Genomic DNA, 20601 nt, shown 5'->3' on the forward strand with positions numbered 1-20601 from the left:
CATTAAGATTCACGTCAACTAAAATGCCGGAATGAAAATGTTTTTAGAAATTACAATTTTTGGTATCTTGTCTAACTTGGTCATGGTTGAAGTTTATGCATACGAAAGCAACAAATAATGATGATTGGTTATGAATTAATGAAATTGAGGTAAAAAATGCCACACACATAGTTAGATCTTTAGTTTAGTCAAATATTATTTTTCTTTACAGAGTTTTCATACCAAACTAAGAAATAGAAACATAATCAGATTGTTAAAAAAAAATCAGAAAAGATTATAAGAAAAAAAAATCTTGAAATCGATTGAAAAACAGAATTCATGTACCGTGTGAAGAGATCAAATTATTTTCGACGCAACTCTAGCCCATTTCACTCGATTGTATCATGTTTTTATTATATTTACCAAAAATATTTTATACGAAAGTACAGGTTATTGGTTATAGACTACGTCAATTTTGGAACATGCCCAACAATATTGACACGATGCCCAACCATTTTTATTGATATTCTTAAAATATAGTCATATAATTATGTACGTAAAATAAACTCAGCATATTTGTTTTACATTTATTTATTTTCTTTATATTGGTAGAAGAAAGTAAGCTTGGGTAAAATATTTGGATCCGAAAAAACCGAACGGAACTTGATTTGAAAGTAAGCTAAACACAAACTAAAACTGGTTAAGTACTAAAACGGATCTAAAAGTTTAATATCCGGATAACCAAACCCGAATCCGAACTCAAATGAAATATTTTGGATACCGAAAATATCTAAAACACAATTATATACTTAAAGAATTAATTATTTTAAATTTTATCTATTAGATATTCAATAATATGAAAATGTCTAAAATAATAAAACATGTTCAAAATACTGAAAATATATATTTTTCTCCATTTAAATATTTAAACTGAACTATTTTTTATGTAAATTTAAGTATTTAGTCTTACATTATTCAATTTTTTTTTATTTTTTCATTATTCAAAATTTTATGTTTTATATTATTTTATTTTCAAATTTTTAGGATTAAATATATTTGGATTTTTGTTAAAAATTATTACATAATTAAAATGGATACCCGAACTCGAACCCGAACCGAACCTACAATAATTCGAACCAAATCCAAACCATATTCAAACCAAAATTTGTAAATATCCGAATCATATTTAAATTTTTAACTCTAAAATTCTGAAATGCGAATAGATCAACCGAAATCAACCGAATCCGAACGGATATCTAAATGTCCATCCCTTGAAAAGCTATAAGACAAATCTTTTATTACAACGTAAACTAAATATTCTAATCAATTATTTCACTCTGCGCACGGCGCGGATTACTACTTAGTGTTTATTTAATGTAGAAACCCTTGAACTAAAGATTTATCGGTAGTAATGGTAATTATGACCTGGTAGGGTTTAATTCATTAAATACTTAGTTTTGAAGTTTTTACCCAAAACAAATTAGTTGAGGGGTTCTAAAGTTAAAAGTCCTTTTAAAAATAATAGTTACCTTCTCTTCTTTGGTACATTGCCAAAAATACAGGGCTATGTGCTTGGAAACCCGGTAACCGATATTGAATTTGATGAGAACCATCGTATTCCTTATGATCATGGGATGGCACTGATCTCTGGTGAACTTTACGAGGTATGAGCACCACATACGTGTAAAAATATGCCTAAGAAATAGAAAATATATAGAATAAAAATAATATAAAACATAAAGAATATGTAAGTTCACTTAATCTGATTTGTACATGGATTTACATATTTATAAAAGAATAATACAGTTGTTGAATACATAAATAAGAACTAGAATTTGATCCGTGGATGTTTGTAAAATGATATATGTATATATAAAAAGATTTCAAAACATAACAATTTAATTCTTCCTTTTATGCAACTTTAATATATTGTTTAGAACATATATTTTGTTAGTATATTGTGTTATTTACATTTTTTATTTCATAAATAATAGAAGAATCTAGAAAAAACTGATATGCAATGCTTTTCTAGGATGCAAACTCATACGTGTTATTCTCAAATGAAATACTAGAAATTAAAAACATGTTTAATGAAAAATTCAAGATCTTCAAGAACATAAAAGCCATTCTTTGTTGATCCTTCTCCAATTATTTTGTTCTGTTTTAATATCCTGAAAACAAATATCAGTAGCACTGAAAATAGCCACGCAATCAAAATATTTATTTTCTTTTAAAACATACAACACTTTTGAAATAGCTTCAAGCATATAAAAGGTTTTAGAATCTTTGTTAAACAATTTCAAATTTCCAATACAATTAACAGGCACATTACGACCATTAGCATAACAACATTTTCTGAAGCAAGTTTAAAGTTATCAATTAGACTTGCATCAATAATCATACGATGGGATGCACTAGAATCAATAATAATTGGTTTGTGAAATCTAAGAGTATCTAAGGCTTTATCAGATTCTTTTAGAGAGGCAATGCTTTTGATGAGATATTCAAAATCAGATTTCCTCACCAGAACATCTTCAACAGCAGAAGCAGACATAGCCTTTAAACCATCTCCCCCCCCCCCCTTGGTGGCGGATTTAGATGTAGATTAAAAATCCAACATTTGTCCTTAGTATGATCTTTCTTTTTGCAATGCTCACACGTACTCTTTCATAGATCTTTTTGTTGGCAAAAGATAACTCACTTTTAAGGCCAAACAAAGAAATAGAACCTTATCTTTTTGAATATGCATACATACCTCATCCAAACTTGGAAGTTTGTTAGATCGTAAGATGTGATGAATCAAGCCATTGAATAAGTTGTTGAGAGAAGAAAGAAGGCCAAAAACTTTGTCTTTTTTCACGCATTTCATATAAAATCATTGGATATGTGAGTGGAGGACGAAGAATCTCCCGTTCTGCCTAAAGAGCTTTGAACTCGCAAAAATGTTTTGGAGAATAAATTATCCCCTTGTTGGAGAGCAGTCAACGCATTCTTGACTTCAAAGATGCGACTCATATTTGATGTGTTTGCGTAGAATCCTTTTAGAGGCATAGACATGGTATATCTTGAAGGCTCAAAATGATAAGTTATTTAGGGGCATAGACATGGATCTCATGAAACTAGTCAGATATGCGGATGACGAATGCCAAGCTTGGTTTACTGCAAATAATATGGTGCCTTTATCTCCACAAGAACATCATAATGAGGAAACACAAGCCTTGAACTTGAGTAACATATGTATGGTGGATGGCACATGGACCTCTACAGCTCAGTGGATGTGGATGAGTTTGGACTTTGGAAGGACAGTTTGGGGAAAATTTAACTAATTGGGACGTGTAACTTAAGACCGCGAGAGGATGCTTGGCATACAGAATTAGAAGCACCGCAATGGGCAATGGAAAGTATGATTCAACATTCGACATGTCAAAAATTTGGGACGGACTGCAAGGATCTGATTGCAATGATGAAAAAGCCTTTTGCATGGCCAAATTTCACGACATAATTGGATGAGATAAAGTATCTTCAATTACGCTTCTTGGCTTTCAAGATTTCATATATCCCGCGTGCAAAATAGAATTTCTGACTCTTTAACTAGAACTGCGAGATCTCATTATATAGATTTATGTTTTATTGGTTGTTCTATTCCGATCTGATTGTCCAAACCAGCTCAAGTTTGGATAATATAATATCTTTTTGTTGTCCAACAAAGGACTTAAAGTTAATTCTGGTCAGTAGAATAAATGATGAACGACAGAACTTAACTTCATTAGACTTGGTTGTTGGCTCCAAATATATCTACACATATATCAACAATACCTACTGTTATTTGAAACTTGAAAGTAGATAACAAGGTAGTTCAAAACTCTTGTTTTGTAAGCAGTCGATGAAGACAATCTGCAAAGGAGAATATAGAACTATTGATCCAAGTAACAAGGAATGCTTCAAAATCGTTGAAGAATATCATAAGTGCACTGATGGAATAAACTACAAACTTGTCATAGCGCCATTGTGCGAAGATGAAGACACACCTCCCGATTGTTATGTAAGTAATCCATCTTACCCTCTGTTAACTGTCAGATGTAAGTATTTAGAAGTTTGCATTTGCAGGATTATAGGTACGTGTTAAATACCTACTGGGCCAACGATGAGAGCGTGCGTAAGGCTCTTCGCATTAATAAGGTATTAGATATGACAAAAGAGTTAAGATTCACGATATTTTGGTAATGACGAGGAACTATGATTGCAGGAGAGTAAAGGGAAATGGGTACTTTGTAACATTGAAATATCTTACAACAATGACATCAAAAGCAGTGTACCATACCACGTAAATAACAGCATTAGTGGCTATCCTTCCCTCATCTTCAGGTCAGAGTTTAGCCTCTTGCCAGAAAATTCAAGGATTTTTGTAAACTTAGGTTTTGTTGAATGAACAGTGGTGATCACGATATGCTTGTGCCTTTCCTTGGAACTCAAGCTTGGATTAGATCTCTTAACTATTCTGTCACTGATGACTGGAACCTTGGATGATAGGCGATCAAATCGCAGGGTATATTGCCTTCTTCTTTTGTTCAGTCTCTTGTTAATTTCATCATACGACTTGTCGCATGAGCTCATATATAAGATTCGCTATGTTTTGGCAGATACACGAGAACGTATGCCAATAGGATGACATTTGCGACTATCAAAGTTAGTCCTTTATTTGTTTCCACTCACATTTTGCGGCGCGTTCGCTTTATGTTTCTTAATTTACTGACCCGTGTTGGGTTTGCTTGTAGGGAGGAGGGCACACTACAGAGTAAAAACCAGAGGAGTGTTATATCATGTTCCAAAGGTGTATCAGTGGCCAACCTCTTTAGCAAAAAGTCCAAGTCCAGCCATGGGCATATAGCTTGGTCCTATACATAATCAGATGAAATATTGGTATAGGACCTCAAATGTCTAAAAGTAATAAGCATAAACTATATAGTTCTAAATTATTAAATAAATTCTATTACTTTTTATTTAATTATCTATGATCCTCAAAATTTCAAGATCAGTTCAATAATATTATTATTATATTACCGCATGTGTATGTTATTAAGAAATCTTTACTTTCAATTGAAACTTGGGGGAAGTCACTGGAACCAGAATCTGTATGGAATTTAATAATTTTAAAAGTTAGAGGTTATTGGTAGATGAATTCCAAAAAAATTTCTTTTGAGATTATATTGTTATTTTTATAGATTTTTAAAATCGTAGTAAAATCCAATGTTATTAGTTTAATAATGATTTTTTAAATTAAATTCAAAATCTTTTGTTATTAAAAATAGATAACATTGATTTTGTAATTCTACTAAATTTTAGTATTATTGGGATATAAATTATTCATCATTTTTCTCATAAAGCTCAAGTTTAAGAATATCAAATATATTCGTAAGATATTTTTAATTTCTATGTAAAAATACCACATACACATGAACACACAAAAGTACTGTATTTATTTTATAACTTTTAAGAATAATATAATAAAATTTACAATTAACAAAATTATAAAGAGGTGGAAAACAATTTAAAACAGAAAATTAGAATAATAGACAATTCATAGGTTAATTTTATTCACATACAAATAAAAAATCATGGAAGACTTCAAACAAAATCAAGCAAGCGACCACAAAATATAAATACAACCATTATTAAAAGAATAAAAAAATATTTTAATACCAAACAATAATAATTTTTTTTGCCTAAAATAACCTAAAACTTCAATTTCAATTCAAGCATATACCATATCTTTAATTAAATGAAAATATTACATAAAGGAATATTGAAATTATATCCAGATCGTTAAAACAAAAAAACCACTAAAATATTTTCAAGATTATAATTTAAAGAATTTTACCCGAAATATTAAATCTTCTGAACAGATTTCATGAATAAATATTTTGAGTAAACTTTTTGAGAAATTTTATGAGCAGACATTTTTGAGAATTTCTTCTGAATATTTTTTTTATCAATTTTGTTTACAGATTGAATCTTATAAATAATTATAAAATTTAAAATTTTATTTCGGTGAAAAATAAATTTTAAATAATGTAAATATAAATAATTACAATTTTTAAAAATTGAATATTATTAAATATATCGAAAAACATATAAATTGTAAATCACGTTTATCCATTTGTTAGGGTATGGCAACATATGTTTAAATAATGTTTATATTTTTAAAGTTAGATTCTGAATTCTTTATATTTAAATATTAATTTGCATTTTGTTCCTAGTTCTTATTGTAATGTCTGTCACAAAATTGAAAATTTGATATAATATTTAACGTTTTATCAAAAAGAAAGAAGAGAAGGAACGGAAACATTGGAAAGGGAATGATGATAAATTAAACGAACGACTATACAAGCGATTATGTAATCGTGGAATTGGGTTAGTAGTAGTACTTGATGGCAGTGTAGGCAAATTGAAACTTGGGTACTGTCTTCTTATACTGGAATGAACCTAATCTGGTTTTACTTTTGTATCTGTTCCTGTTTTTTTAGTAATGTATGTTGTGGACCTTGTGGTCTAAAAGGCAAATCGTCACACGGTTTGGTTGGTTGCCACTTGATTGATATTAATATGCTTTTTCATTAATTTTTCTTTTTTTTATATTTTAAATACGCGACAGATTCGGATAAGTAGTCAAAAAATTCAAAGATGGAGACAAGTGAATTACGGTACACCTTTTGTGTGTGTGTGTTTTCTACTATTACAAATTTAATTTAATCGTTGGTCTTGTGCCGGTTTATCATAACTCCAATGGCTAACGCCAACGTTTCCTCTGTCCTGCAGCTTCTTTTTCTTCTTATTATCTTGTCTGGCAATGCTGTTGATTCTACCTCTATCATCAAGTATCTTCCTGGTTTTGAAGGTCCTCTTCCTTTTGAGTTCGAAACCGGGTTTGTTTGCTGAAAAACTCTTACCATACTAAACGGGGTTTGTTCTGAGTTTGGAGTTGAGAGTATCTATGACTTTTTATTGAAAGGTATATTGGTGTTGGTGAGGAAGAGCAAGTGCAGTTGTTCTACTACTTCATCAAATCTGAAAGGAATCCAGAAGAAGACCCTCTTCTTCTCTGGTTAAGTGGAGGACCTGGTTGCTCTTCAATCTCCGGTCTTCTTTACGAGAACGGTAATTTGACTCACTTTAACTCATTGTTATGCTATGTCTCTGCTTTGTTTCTGAAGCAAGATTACCAAAAGAACAGGGCCTGTGACTGTGAAATTTGAGGTTTACAATGGGACTCTTCCTTCCTTGATCGCTACTACATATTCATGGACTAAGGTATCACAAAGTGTTTGTACATTATTCAAATATGACAAATAAAAACTCCCAATTGTTTATGCTCATCTTTTTTTTTTTCAAGTTGTGCATCAGATATCAAGTATAATATATTTGGATCAGCCTGTTGGAACTGGCTTCTCCTACTCAAGAACTCAACTTGCTAGCAAACCAAGTGATTCAGGAGAAGTCAAGCTGATCCACGAGTTTCTTCAAAAGGTTTAAAAAAAAAAGATTTAATTGGTCATCTCTTGAAGCATCTCTTCTTTGTGCATATATACACACATTTACGAGCCTTTTATTTTGTGTGGTTGTTGTTGTTGTGCAGTGGCTAAACAAGCGTCAAGAGTTTTTGTCCAACCCTTTTTATGCAGGTGGAGATTCTTATTCCGGTATGGTTCTTCCCGCACTCGTTCAAGAAATCTCAAAAGGAAACTATTTATGCTGCAAACCTCCAATAAACCTTCAGGGCTACGTGCTCGGAAACCCTGTAACCGATATTGAGTTTGATTATAACCATCGCATTCCGTTTACTCATGGAATGGCACTGATCTCTGATGAACTTTACGAGGTATGAAACTACTGTTGTCTGAAAGTAGATAGCAAAAGTAGCTGAAAACTCTTGTTTTGTAAGCAGTCGATGAAGAGAATCTGCAAAGGAGAGTATGAAACTGTTGATCCAAGTAACAAGGAATGCTTGAAACTCGTTGAAGAATATCATAAGTGCACTGATAGAATAAACTACTCACTTGTCACGACGCCATTGTGCGAAGATGACCCATCTCCCGATTGCTATGTACGTGATCCATCTTACGTACACTCTGTTAACTGTTAGATAATGTTTTTACGAGTTTGCATTTACAGGATTATCGGTACGTGTTAACTACCTACTGGGCCAATGATGAGAGTGTGCGCAGGGCTCTTCACATTAATAAGGTAATAGATATGACAAAAAGATTAAGATTCACAATCTCTTGGTAAGGACGAGAAACTATGGTTGCAGGAGAGTAAAGGGAAATGGGTACGTTGTGACTGGGATATGCCTTACACTAATGACATCAAAAGCAGTGTACCATACCATATGAATAACAGCATCAATGGCTATCCTTCTCTCATCTTCAGGTGAGCAGAGTTTTAGCCTCTTGCTATAAAATCAAAGGCTTTTTTTTTCCTTCTAAACTTATGTTTTATTGGGTGAACAGTGGTGATCATGACATGTATGTGCCTTCCCTTGGAACTCAAGCTTGGATTAGATCGCTTAACTATTCTGTCACTGATGACTGGAGACCTTGGATGATAGGCGATCAAATCGCTGGGTATATTACCTTCCTTTTTGTTCATTCTCCTGTTAATTTCATTAGTCGAATGAGCTCATCGGATTTGCTCTGTTTTGGCAGATACACGAGGACTTATGCCAATCAAATGACATTTGCCACAATCAAAGCAAGTCTTTTCTTTGTTTCCACTCAAGCATTTTGATAGCTGTTTTCGCTTATGTTTTCTTAACTGAACTGTGCTGGGTTTGATTATAGGGAGGAGGACACACTCCAGAGTATAAACCAAAAGAGAGTTATATCATGTTCCAAAGGTGGATCAGTGGCCAACCTCTTTAGCAACAAGTCCAAGTCAAAGTCCAGGACCGGTCATTGGGATATAGTTAGATCATGATTCATGGACAATGAAACATTGGCCCAAAACTCCACTTTTGGTATAACATACATAAATTACATAATTCCCAATTATTAATGCAAAATCTTACTAAAGTGTCATTTTAACATTTTTCACACAAATTAAAAAAAATAAATGGAATGCTTTAATGTTGGTTTTTTCATTAAATTACTCATAATTCGTCCAACATTATTTATCAAAGCATTTGTATATGATCATCACGCCTTCTCCATAAGAAAACTTTACTCTTCAAGTTAAACTTTTAATATGTTACATAAGGTACTTACATTCTGCACTTTGATGTAGCACACTTATATTTGAATCTTTTAGAATAGGCACACGTCCGAGTTTAGGTCGTAAGTCAAACCGTAATCTTATTGGCAAGCAAGCCTAACGCTAGCGAGGAAAACCGTTTAAACTATCATTCAAAGTTTTTTTTTAAGTTTAAGCATCAGTTTTTAAAGAAACAAAACTATTTCGATTATTAACGAGAAATGGTGGTTTATGGCAAAAGATGTGGAACTAAGTAGAATCATACTTCTTTCCCCTCACCTAAACCATGCATCGTTATGTTCTGTTCCAAAACATTCGGACACGAACTGTGTTTGCAAGTACAAATTCAAGAACGAATTCATGTTTTTGATGTGATGACACAACACCACAAACATAAAGTAGATACTAAGGGAAGATGGATACTGAAAAGAAAGAAGGTGGATCAAAATTAGGCAAGTACCAATCTGAGAATCCTCTCCGGCTATGATTCCTGCGTAGGTATGCTCCTGGCCACTGAAGTTTCTCTACCTTGGCAAAATGCCTGTGATTCAACATGATAATAGTGGACCAGTAGTAGCAGAAATATTTAATAGTATCAAAGTGGATAGGTAAAGTATAACACATAAACAACGATTCCTATCCATAAATGCCAATATGGAGAAAGACATAAGCGGATGATAGCATATTACTGAGTGAGTATTCTTACCCATCAAACATTATCAAGGTATTCCCACAAAGAGGAGGCCTTTTACTAAATGAAATCTGACTTCTTTACCATACAGACTCTCCTTGAACATCCTCAGAAACTGCAACTTCTTCATTCCTATGACTCTTTCATCCCTTCTCGATGTCTCTATTTCTGATAACTTAAACGAAATGCTGACCACATCCTCATTGCCCTGAAAAATAAATTTAAGGGATATAAATGATAGTTAGTGATACGATGACTTTTTACCAAATTTTTACTTGTTTGAAAACGATGCTAAAAACAAAAACTTACAGTTTGATCAATAAGTACGTCGCAACCCTCGCCAGTATCCATCAATAATTGACGCTTTGCAGGCTGGTGAATGAATGGTTCAAGAACTTCATCTCTGCCTATTTTTTGCACCACATGGTGAATACTTATGACTCTCTCTTCTGATATTTGTATCAGAGATGCATCAAATAAAATCTTAAGACCACCTCCAACATCCAACCCACTGTCTTCCAGCAATCGCATCACATTCTCATATGTCTCATTATTGAGAAAGCAAGCAATATGACGAAACAGAACCTTCTCGTTCCAATTTAACCTATCGTATAGTGCTTTCCCAGTTTCCTGGTTTAGACTACTAGGCATTGTTGCTCCAACCACATCTAAATACTCTTTTGGTGTAATATTTAGTGCAAAAGAAATATCATCAGCCATTTTTTGAATTATCTCCGCTTCAGAGTCCCTGATTGGAAGAAAGATGATGGAGTAAATACTTTAGAACTTTTTTTTTTTTTTCAAACTAAAACAGATAACTTACCAGTCGGTGAAATAATATCCCTTATGTTGGTCTAATACAGTCAAAGCTTCCACCCATTTCTGTTGCTTGTAATTGTCTACTGTATACCCTTTCTTGGAGGCCTTTCCAAGGTCTAGGATCTGAGTTCTGATATGAGCAGGTTCCACACCATAATAAACGGGTATCACTTGTTGACCAATCTCGTCGCCGCACTTTATGATCTCCACCAACTCATCCAAGCACCAGCTCGAAGAAGCGTAATTATTTGAAAGCACAACTATAGCTATTCTTGATTCTCTTATCCCATGGACAAGCTCAGTGGCCAGATCATCGCCTGACGCAAGCATATCATCATTAATTGCACTAATTCTTCTGATACTGAATTCCTTGTACAAGTGGCTGATTAAAGTTTTGCGAACATCATTCCCATAGAAGCTTAGGAAGACGTCATTCTTCCAATTGCGAGAAGACCCACCTGATAACGAAATGTCATCCATCTCGCTATCAAGAGAATATGATGATGATTTTAATACTGGAACGCGAAGGATTTCAGATCTCGTTGGGTTCGCCGATGTTGGCATTGCAAGGTCACACTCTTCTGCAAAATAATTGACATCTGAAAAGAATAACACCTTCAGTTTCGAAATGTTTGGGGATATATGTTCTAATAAAACCTTTTATTATTTGAACAGCTACCCCAAGTTTCAGCAATTTCTATACTTCTTTGTTCTTCTTCGTTTTTATAAATAAAATAAAAAAAAAAGGTAAATTTGATGACTGTCTTTCATTTACCACAATTTAACCAGTATATATTTCTCCATTGTTCAATTAAGCCTTGTCTGAAACCAATAATGAGAAGACAAGAACAGGAACAAAAATATGGCACAGTTTCAGTTAATTACTATGTTTAAAAGCATTCAAACCTGAAAAACTTACCACAACTCCTTCCCACAATTCCTCAAGTTAGAAGGCATGCGTCTCATTGGGCACCCCCACCATTCCAGTAATCTAAGTTGGCGCCACATATGTTTTTTGCCTTCTGGTAAATGCATGCATCTCACTGAGGACCCCCAGCATTTTAGTAATCTAAGTTGACGCCACATACGATATTTGCCTCCCCGTAACTGAAAAACGATTTTTTTATCATCCTGTAGGACCCCGCAGATTCTTAGAAACCGAAGGTTTTTCATTCCGCTGAATGCCTCCTCGCTAATAGATAATGTATCCTTCATTTCGGATAAGTTCAAAAATATGCCCAAAACACTATTAGTTCCCTGAAAAAAATATTAGAGACGATGTATTAGCAACCTAAGAACATGCTTAAAACGTATTGAGACCAAACATGAATAACAAAAAACTTACAGCTCCGTCAACAAGTACATCACAGATCTCCTTAGAATCCAACAAGAATTCACGCTCTCCAGGCTCCAAAATGCATGGTTGACGGACCAATTCTCTACCCATTTCTTGCAGAAGATCGTGCATCCTAATGATCTTATCCTGTGATATCTGAATGAGGCACCGTTCAGCTAGAGTAACAAGTCCAACATCCACATCCAACTTACTATCTTCAAGCAATCGTTTCACGTAGTCACATGCTTTATGATTAAATAAGCATGCTATGTGACGGAATATAGCTTTATCTTCTTCTTTTAGCCTGTCATAGCTGTCTTTTAATGTTTTATCAATCTGTCTAGCCATACGATTTACCAGCATAGGCATCCTCTTTTCCCACTCCTCCTTCTTCAACCCAGCGAGGGATGAACCCAAAACATTGAGAGCCAGTGGAACATTCCCGGTGAAGTCTACAGCATATTTAGCAAGCTCCATAAAACCATCAGGTGGAGAGTCTTGTCCGAACGTACATCGGCAGAACATCTGGGAGGCTAGCTATTCAGACGGGTAATCCACCTCATAGATACGATCAGATTCAATTCCGCAGGCCCTAAGAAGCTCCCTGTTCTTCGAAATCACTACAATTCTACTTCTAGGACCAAACCATCTAGGTTTTCCCAACACGGCATCTAAGAGGACTTGGTCATCCATATCATCAAACACAACAAGAACTTTCTTCTGCCTTAACCTATATCTCATCGTATGTGAACTATGTACCTTTATGTCCTTCTGGTCCAAAATTTCAGACAGAAACAGTGCTTGTAAGTCCAACTTGGTGCTGTAGTCGTAAGAGTTGGCCCTAGTATAAATCTCCTTAGTCTTGTCAATAAAAATGCTTCTTTGGAACTGACAGGAGAGTTGACTGAAGAGAGTTCGTCCTATGGTAGTCTTACCAACACCAGATGGACCCCAAATCCCTACCATTACCTCCCTCTCTGACTCCAACTCCAACAACGAATTCATGTTTTTCATGTGAGCTTCGATTCCAACAAAGTCGTCAAAATCATTGGATTCATTGGATTCTCTTGAACACAGTTTGCTGGAGACATCATTGACGATTTTCTCAATCATCTTTGCTTCGTCAGACCTAACACAAACAGAAAATAGATAGCATTTAAAAGCAAAATCACTCCAACCAATCTATTTCGTCCTCTAAAATAGAGATTGATATTTTGAGTTATATATTTAGAGAAATGAATAACATTCCTTATAACTATAAGAGAGACGTATTTTAAAATTCACAAAATGATCTTTTAACTTTTTAGTCGGACAATTATAACCAAAAATAAATATTTTTTTAGTGAAATTTATTGTTTACATAATAGTTTTTACATGAATATTTAATGCAAATAATTTTATAATTTTATGAAATGTTAAAATAAATTGGATTGGTTTTCAAATTTCACAACAAATAAAAGGTATTATTTGTAAAATTAGAAAATAATATATCAATAATATTTCTTTTTAGAGAAATAAATAGAGGAATATATTGGACAAAAATCATCTCTATTATAGTTTTTTCCTATTTTAAAGAGAAAAAATAAGGAAATACATTGGAAATGATAAAAAAAAAAATGAATTCGAAATTAAGAATGAACCAGTTCCGAGAATCCTCTCCGGCTATGGTTGCTGCTTGAGTCAACGCTCGCCGCCACTGAAGCTTCTCTTCCTCCTTTCTGCCTTGGCAAGTCTTCTCGTAGATCACTCCAAAGCCTTCAGTTTGTTTCTTAACATGAGAAGGATCCACGTCATAGAAAATTGGTATCACAATTTGGCCAAGTTCTTCCCTGCATTTGATGATCTCCACCAACTCATCCAAGCACCAGCTGGAACTTGCGTAGTTATTAGAGAACGCGACAACAGAGACCCTCGATCCTCTAATGGCGTTGATCAGTTCAGGGCCAATGGATCTGCCTTTTACAATCTCATCGTCCTTGAAGGGAGTGATTAGATTGCGGTTGAGCTCCTTGAGAAAGTGGGAACGGAATCTGATGCGCACGTCTTCCCCTCGGAAGCTGAGGAAAACATCGTGTGGACAATTGATCGCTGGAGAAGAAGAAGAAGCCATGTGAAACTCAGGGAGAAGTAGGAAAGGCTTAAGAAGAAAGACTTTAGTCAAAAACAAGGGAGTAGTAAATATTTAGTCATTGTTTATTAAAAAGAAAGTTGAAAAAAACAAATCCTAGAGGGACCACAAACTTTCAAACCTTTTTTTTTTTTTTTTTTTTTTTTTTTTGTCACTGGGCGCTCTCTGGAACCCCGGAGGAGTCGAATCCGTGTGTCTTGGGATCCAGTTCACTCTAGTGTTTTACCACTAGGCTATTCTGTCCCGGCAACTTTCAAACCTACTTACTTTCACATATTCCAAATACAATACAATAAGAAGAAAGATGGTGACTCCTTTAATATAAAAAAAGGGCAAATAACTCACCACAGTCCGTGACTTTGGTTTTCTTGTCATCTTTACTGTTGGTACACGTCTTTCTCAAGGTCTATCAACACCAGCTCGAAGAAGGCACGTAAATGATTTGAAAAAACGACTATAGCCTATTCGCATGTACAAGCTCATGGGACACTGCTTCTCTCAGTCACATTGCTTCTCTCAATCAAAATCTCCAACTTACAGTTGTATCAACAAAGAGTTACATCACGAATCTCCTTTAGAAGCCCATCAAGAACTGACGAAATGAAATATCAAAGAGGGTTTGTTGTTTACACGACTCACAAAACCTAAAGCACATTGATAGATGCGATGCTAGGAGTTTTGAAAAATTCACAGTCTAGAGAACCCAGTGAATGCATTTACTAAAATACCTTACATGGAGATCGGTTCGTCGAAGATAAGCTCCAGAGGGTGTTCGGAACGGCGTAATTGGGGTTCCAAAGAGTTGACTAAAGTCGATGGAGATCGATTGACGAACTTCGATTGCGGTTAGCGATTGGAAAGGAACGAGATCATCCTTTGAGTCCATCTTCTTTGATATGAACAACACCAACGCACTCATGAGCTGCGAGCGAGCGAGTGAGTGCTCATGAGTAGATGATCGAATCTCAGAGCTCAGTGCTCATAAAAAAAAAGTCATTGGGCCCAGATTCAAGTTTTTTTGCAAACCCCATATTTGATATATTTATCATATACAAATATGACAAGTTTGTTAATGTTATAAATCTTGAGTTGAATTCATTTGTTATTGTTTCTATGATTCATAAATTCAAATTCAAGTCGTGTATTATTGAATTATATGTATTTATTAATAACTTTGATTTTATAATGGTTTTTGTTGAATTTGAAGAGATTCTGTTGATAAAAATACATAGACTTAAAGCTGAATGAAAATTTCAAATAGTAACTAAAATCTATATGTTAAATTTTGAAATCCAATTAAATTTACTGATTTCCAAAAAAAATCTGTTGACCAAAAAAACTAAAATCAGTAATTTTTCTTTGGATTTGTAAATTTATATAAAATTTTAAAATCAGTTAAATATATAAATGGATAGGTTTTTACAGTGTTAGCTCTCTACTTTTTTCAGAATCAGAAACTAAGCTAACTACTATTTGAAGCTAGTCTAATGTTTATATTTCAACACGCTGCTTAAGACTATTTGGTGAATAAAAGTAAAAGCAGAGCTTTAAATCAATAATTATCTAGATGTTTGACAACTTGATTCATCGCTTTATCTGCTTGGAATTAATTAATTAACCGATAATGGATGGAACATGCTTAAAGAGAAAATTGATGTTGACCCATGTTCAATTTCTAGTGTTTTGTTTGATTCACACACCACTTTCCTCGGAGGTCAGATTTTATTAGCTGATTTCTCCTCTCCACCAACCCTACAGTCTCAACTTGCCTTAATTTGCAATCTAGTCTAAGTTCATGAACTATGGAATGTGAACAAATATCAATTTACAATCTAGTCAATGTTACATGAACTATGGAGAGTGAGCAAATATTAATTTACAGTCTAGTCAAATAAAGATGTAAAATTATAACATTAATGAGATCAACACAAAATTATTCTCTCTTTTTTTTACCAAAAAAGCACAAAATTATTCTGCTGAATACCTCCATAGGTTTCAGAAATGTTAATTTTGACCAAAAACATACACTAAAACTTTGTCTAAAATCATTTTCACATAAGGTTTGTTTGTTTTGATTTATTTTGTTTCACTTGTTTCCTTTCCTTAAACCAATTCAGATATGCATTCACTTATGTATTGCATCTTAATTTATTTGAAATACATAAACGTTTTGAAAAAACAACTTCCATGAAATAAAAAGTAAGAAGTAAATAGATATATATATTTATGAGATCAGCAGAAAAGCAAGAGATGAGATACTATTTAATACTCCGTAGGTTTCAGAAATATTAATTTTGACCCAAAACCAACATTAAAAATAATTAATACTTAAACTTCTTCTAAACACTAATCATTTTCTTTACTTGATAGAAAAGATTGCTTGTTTTGTTTCATTTGTTTCATTTCCTAAAACCAATTCAAATATTGATCATAATTCATATGAAATACTTAAATCATGAGAAGACCAATTCCCACGAACAAAATTGAAGAATATATATTTTTTGTTTGATTTTGGTTATGCTTTGGAATAATAACAACAACCCATCCCCAAAATTAATCAAAAGTATATGCACTTTATTTTTAACCTAAAGTCTCTTTTCACTATCAATCAGAACACCGCTGTACAACAACAATACATTCTCCAGCTCCAGCACCAAAAGTCCCACAAAAAGGAATTTTAATAACCCCAAAGTAAAAAAAAAAAAGAAAAGAGTTGAATTTGATTTGTCTGTTCAAAAGGACTTAATCACAACAAATAGGACATCTGATCAACCCATTCTCATTACAATCTGGACATCTTTGGAACCCATACTCTGTTTCTTCTGTTCTTTCTTCCTTTTCATCTTCATCTTCACCTTCACTGTCATAGTATATTTTACAGCTTCCTGAACACGTCTCACACGGCACAAACCGAACATCACCACAAGCCTCACATTCAATCCCACAACCCGTTAACCCATCCTCGACTCTTTCGCAACCATCTACAACCTTTTCAAGCGTTCCATTTTCGTTCAACTTCTTTATCTCTTCCACTCCGCCGAGATACTTGCTCCCCAAGAAAACTCTAGGTAGGGTTATTCCAACGCCACCGTTGAACTCATCCCTCAACAACTCCTTAAGCTCATCTTTGAAACCCGAATGCATCGACACATCGCGCTCGTCGAGACGAATCCCTAAGCTCTTTAGAATCACCCTGACATTGCAACCGTCTTCGTATGTCTTCCGTATACCTCTAAGACTTGTGAAGTAAACTATCACCTTGTCTGGCTTTCTTCTACAATCTGCATCTTCTTCTTCTTCTTCATCTGAAGACCCGGATGATATCGGATCCACATTAGGGATCCGGATGTGAAAAGGATGATCATCTGGGAGTTCTTGAAGCGATTTCCTGAAAGTGGACACGATCTCAGGATGATCCAAATCATGAAACCTTGACTTAGGTCGATCTAAGGGAGCAGGACCATCATCATCATCTTCATCACAAGGTTGAACACGGACAACATCAAAGGAGAAGCTTCTCAAATGATCAGGTGGTCGCAAAGGACTCGCGTCTTCAAGACCTTCCATCAACTCCCACGTATTGATCGTCTCCGGCTCACCGGGAGGCGTCACAATCGGAGTTTTAGGCGGCAACAACTTGGGGATTCTCTCGTTCATCATACTCGACCAAACCTTGGCTTCCATAAGCTTAGACTGCAACTTCTCCGTTTCTTTAACCTCGAGATCATCCTGATGAAACCCATCACCGGGGATTAGCTCCTTCTCATCGGAGACGACTCGCTTTTCTCTGATGCCTTCCAAGTGTTTGTCAATAAGACTGAAAGGACATTCGCAGAGGGTGAGAGATCCGACGGTGGAGGATGTGAGAGCCACCGTGTGATGGCTATCTCCGGAGTGTTGCGCCGGATGATGAACGTGCATTGAATAGCTTCGGGGCACAACCACCGGAGATAATCCTCCTCGACAATCACTGCAACGCCTTTTATGCTTGGAGCTTGCACAGCCCATTGTAATGATCAAAATCGATCGAAAAAAAAACAGAGCAAAAGGGAGAGAACGAAAACAGAGGAAACAGATAAAGGTTTGATTTTTTTTTTGGAGCGAGATTGACGCAAGGATTAGATTTTGAGACAAAAGGGTTTGCTAAATTCGATGAGATGTCACAAACTTTGGCGAGATTTGTGAAAAGAAACGACAGCTGAGAAAATGCGATCTAGAAAAAGACGAAAGAAAGAGAAAGCAGAGCTTTTTTTATTTCTTTTTCTATTTTTCCTATGAAACCGACAGATCGTTTTTCTTTTGAATTTCGACAAATATGTGAAACAGAGACGATTCGTGAATCAAAGAAGAATCTCCATGATCATCATCATCCCCTTCATTTTCCACCTTTCTCTCTTCGTTGGACGATGTGGTTGTATTGTCCCACTTTCTTTCTTAATCTTAGTTATAGAGAGAGAGAATCGTATGGTACGAAAGCAAAAAAATTGTGCATTTAAGACATTTTTAATTGTTTTTTTGGAAGATTCATTTTTTTGAATTGACTCTTGCTTTGGTGATAATTTTATTAACTTGTTCTGTTTTAAGTCAAACTTTTATATACTTAATTTAGGATATATTATAATTGAAAATAAAAGAAATTAGGAAATGTATTTATTTTACTTTCAACCCTTCTTTGAATTCTTTCTTTCTAGTTTTTCGGCGACCTCGTCAAACGGGTCACATGTATGTTTTAGAACTTTAAGGCTTTAATTGGGGATCTCATATTGAAGAAAAAAAATATGGTGAACTATTTGTTTTTCAAACTTTATACTAGTTATGTTAAAATTTTAGTCAAATTATTAAAAGGTAGGTCTCATTTTTTTCCTCTAAACTCCTCATTGAGGAATGAATTTATAAAAACAAAATTTCCTCAGCAATTTTGGTGAGGAACCAAATGAACAAAAAATTATATTCTTTTTCTCAATTCTTCAGATGAAATTTTATTTTTAATTTTATTCATTTTTTTTCCATTTTTTTTAGTGGTCACCGGTTGAAGCCTAAGTTTTTTTGTCAAAAGCAATTTTCCATTTTTTATGTTTAAATTATATTTGATTAAGCTATTTAAATGTCAGTGAATTAACATAGAACTAGATTAAGATTTGCGCCTTGCGCGGAATGAGTATTATATATCTAATTTTTTTATGTATTATATGTTTTACATATTATGAAATAATAAATATATTGAATAATTAAACGTAGTAACTATTACGTATATAATTAAATTTGTGCAAACATATAAATCAATTTTATTAATCCAAACAATATTTTTTTCTATTTGATAGGATATATAATTAAATTTAAATAATATCCATCTATTAACAATTGACGAATAATCATATCTAATAGAATTATAGATCATAGGATGATTTAATTGGTGATCTAACTAGTTTTTTTAAAAAAAAAAAATAAGAAAATACTTTTTTGTTACATTTTGTAAACAATACATCATTAATTATTTAGCTTACCACAATTCAACCAATAATAAAATAGTAGGTACAATATCAATGATAATATAATATTAGTTGTTAATACATTTTACGTAGAAAATTGAAAACGAACAAAAAGCTTTTTCTAAAATTTCAAATATAAAAAAAGAGTTTTAAATAGTAAATGTTTTCAAGCAAGTCAATATATTAAAATCAAAATCATTTTACATCAAAATACAAGATCAATCGGGAATGAGAACCATTACAACAATATATAGAAATTGAAATATAAACAAAAATGTGAAATATAACCAAGAATTAAATAGTAAATTATATATTTATTACAACAACATAAATATAGAATCACCAAAGTTTGTATGGATGGAAGATGTTTTCTCTTTTGACTTATTTACTCATTGCTCATTGTATTTAGGGTAAGCTTAACAAAACTAACTTATTCAAAATAACTACTAATAGATACTAAATAAATGTTTCCCATGTTTGTTTTGTAATTGAATGTGCATTTAGATGCATCTAGATTTATATTCAGATTTTGAATCTATAGATGTATTTAGATGTTGCATCTAAAAGGTTATTTTAAATAGACTAGTCTACTGCAGAAGGAAGCGTCAGCCATGTCTGCGGGACCATATTCCTCTGTCTTTGCTGGTGTGTAATCTGCTGAATGGTCTTTCATCTCTACTCGCTCTTCTAGTTTGTCATACCCCATGCATTCTGCGGGTTTCTTCTCAGTGCTGCCTACTGGTAGTTTGGTTTTATTTCTTTATGGTACTGTCTCCTCTTGGTTTTATTTCTCTATGCTCTGTAACAGTCTTGCTTTGCATTTTTAGTTAGCAAAAAAAAAAAAAAAACAGTCTTGCTTTGTTTTAGAAGGTGAGCTATGAACTCTTGAATTCAATGAAATCCAGTGTTAAAA

At 33.7% G+C, this 20601-nt stretch overlaps 3 protein-coding genes and 1 pseudogene across 7 annotated transcripts; 2 read left to right on the top strand and 2 right to left on the bottom strand.

Moving 5' to 3' along the window:
• Positions 1-1390: 1390 nt before the first annotated feature.
• On the top strand, positions 1391-4835 carry LOC106350373 (annotated as a pseudogene).
• A 1862-nt stretch (positions 4836-6697) lies between these two features.
• On the top strand, positions 6698-9115 carry LOC106347826 (serine carboxypeptidase-like 7). 3 transcript variants are annotated; one of them, XM_013787431.3, is made up of 11 exons: positions 6698-6902; positions 6989-7134; positions 7211-7287; positions 7381-7503; positions 7613-7855; positions 7922-8080; positions 8149-8220; positions 8267-8406; positions 8487-8600; positions 8682-8727; positions 8817-9115. In XM_013787431.3, exons 1-11 carry the CDS (start codon positions 6763-6765, stop codon positions 8895-8897), a joined length of 1341 nt encoding a protein of 446 aa, XP_013642885.2. In that variant the 5' UTR covers positions 6698-6762; the 3' UTR covers positions 8898-9115. The 3 variants fall into 3 exon arrangements, with proteins under 3 accessions (XP_013642885.2, XP_013642887.2, XP_013642886.2); XM_013787433.3 differs by having other exon boundaries at positions 8288-8406; positions 8682-8742; positions 8824-9115; XM_013787432.3 differs by having other exon boundaries at positions 6699-6902; positions 8288-8406.
• Positions 9116-9475: 360 nt separating this feature from the next.
• On the bottom strand, positions 9476-18911 carry LOC106351837 (uncharacterized protein At5g39865-like). Of its 3 annotated transcripts, XM_048754802.1 has the most exons (7): positions 13712-14249; positions 12081-13200; positions 11655-11992; positions 10740-11334; positions 10226-10664; positions 9932-10124; positions 9476-9766 (listed from the first exon to the last, which is right to left on the bottom strand). In XM_048754802.1, the coding sequence occupies exons 4-6, from the start codon at positions 11297-11299 to the stop codon at positions 9945-9947; spliced, it is 1179 nt and encodes a 392-aa protein (XP_048610759.1). In that variant the 5' UTR covers positions 11300-11334; positions 11655-11992; positions 12081-13200; positions 13712-14249; the 3' UTR covers positions 9476-9766; positions 9932-9944. The 3 variants fall into 3 exon arrangements, with proteins under 3 accessions (XP_048610759.1, XP_048610760.1, XP_048610758.1); XM_048754803.1 differs by having other exon boundaries at positions 9476-10124; positions 13712-14250; XM_048754801.1 differs by having other exon boundaries at positions 9476-10124; positions 10740-11992; positions 13712-18911.
• On the bottom strand, positions 12609-14181 carry LOC106350374 (disease resistance protein RPS6-like). Its single transcript, XM_048755909.1, has 2 exons — positions 13712-14181; positions 12609-13200 (listed from the first exon to the last, which is right to left on the bottom strand). Exons 1-2 carry the CDS (start codon positions 14179-14181, stop codon positions 12609-12611), a joined length of 1062 nt encoding a protein of 353 aa, XP_048611866.1.
• Positions 18912-20601: the final 1690 nt, after the last annotated feature.

The sequence above is a fragment of the Brassica napus genome, chromosome C4 (assembly GCF_020379485.1).
Source record: "Brassica napus cultivar Da-Ae chromosome C4, Da-Ae, whole genome shotgun sequence".
NCBI lineage: Eukaryota > Viridiplantae > Streptophyta > Magnoliopsida > Brassicales > Brassicaceae > Brassica > Brassica napus.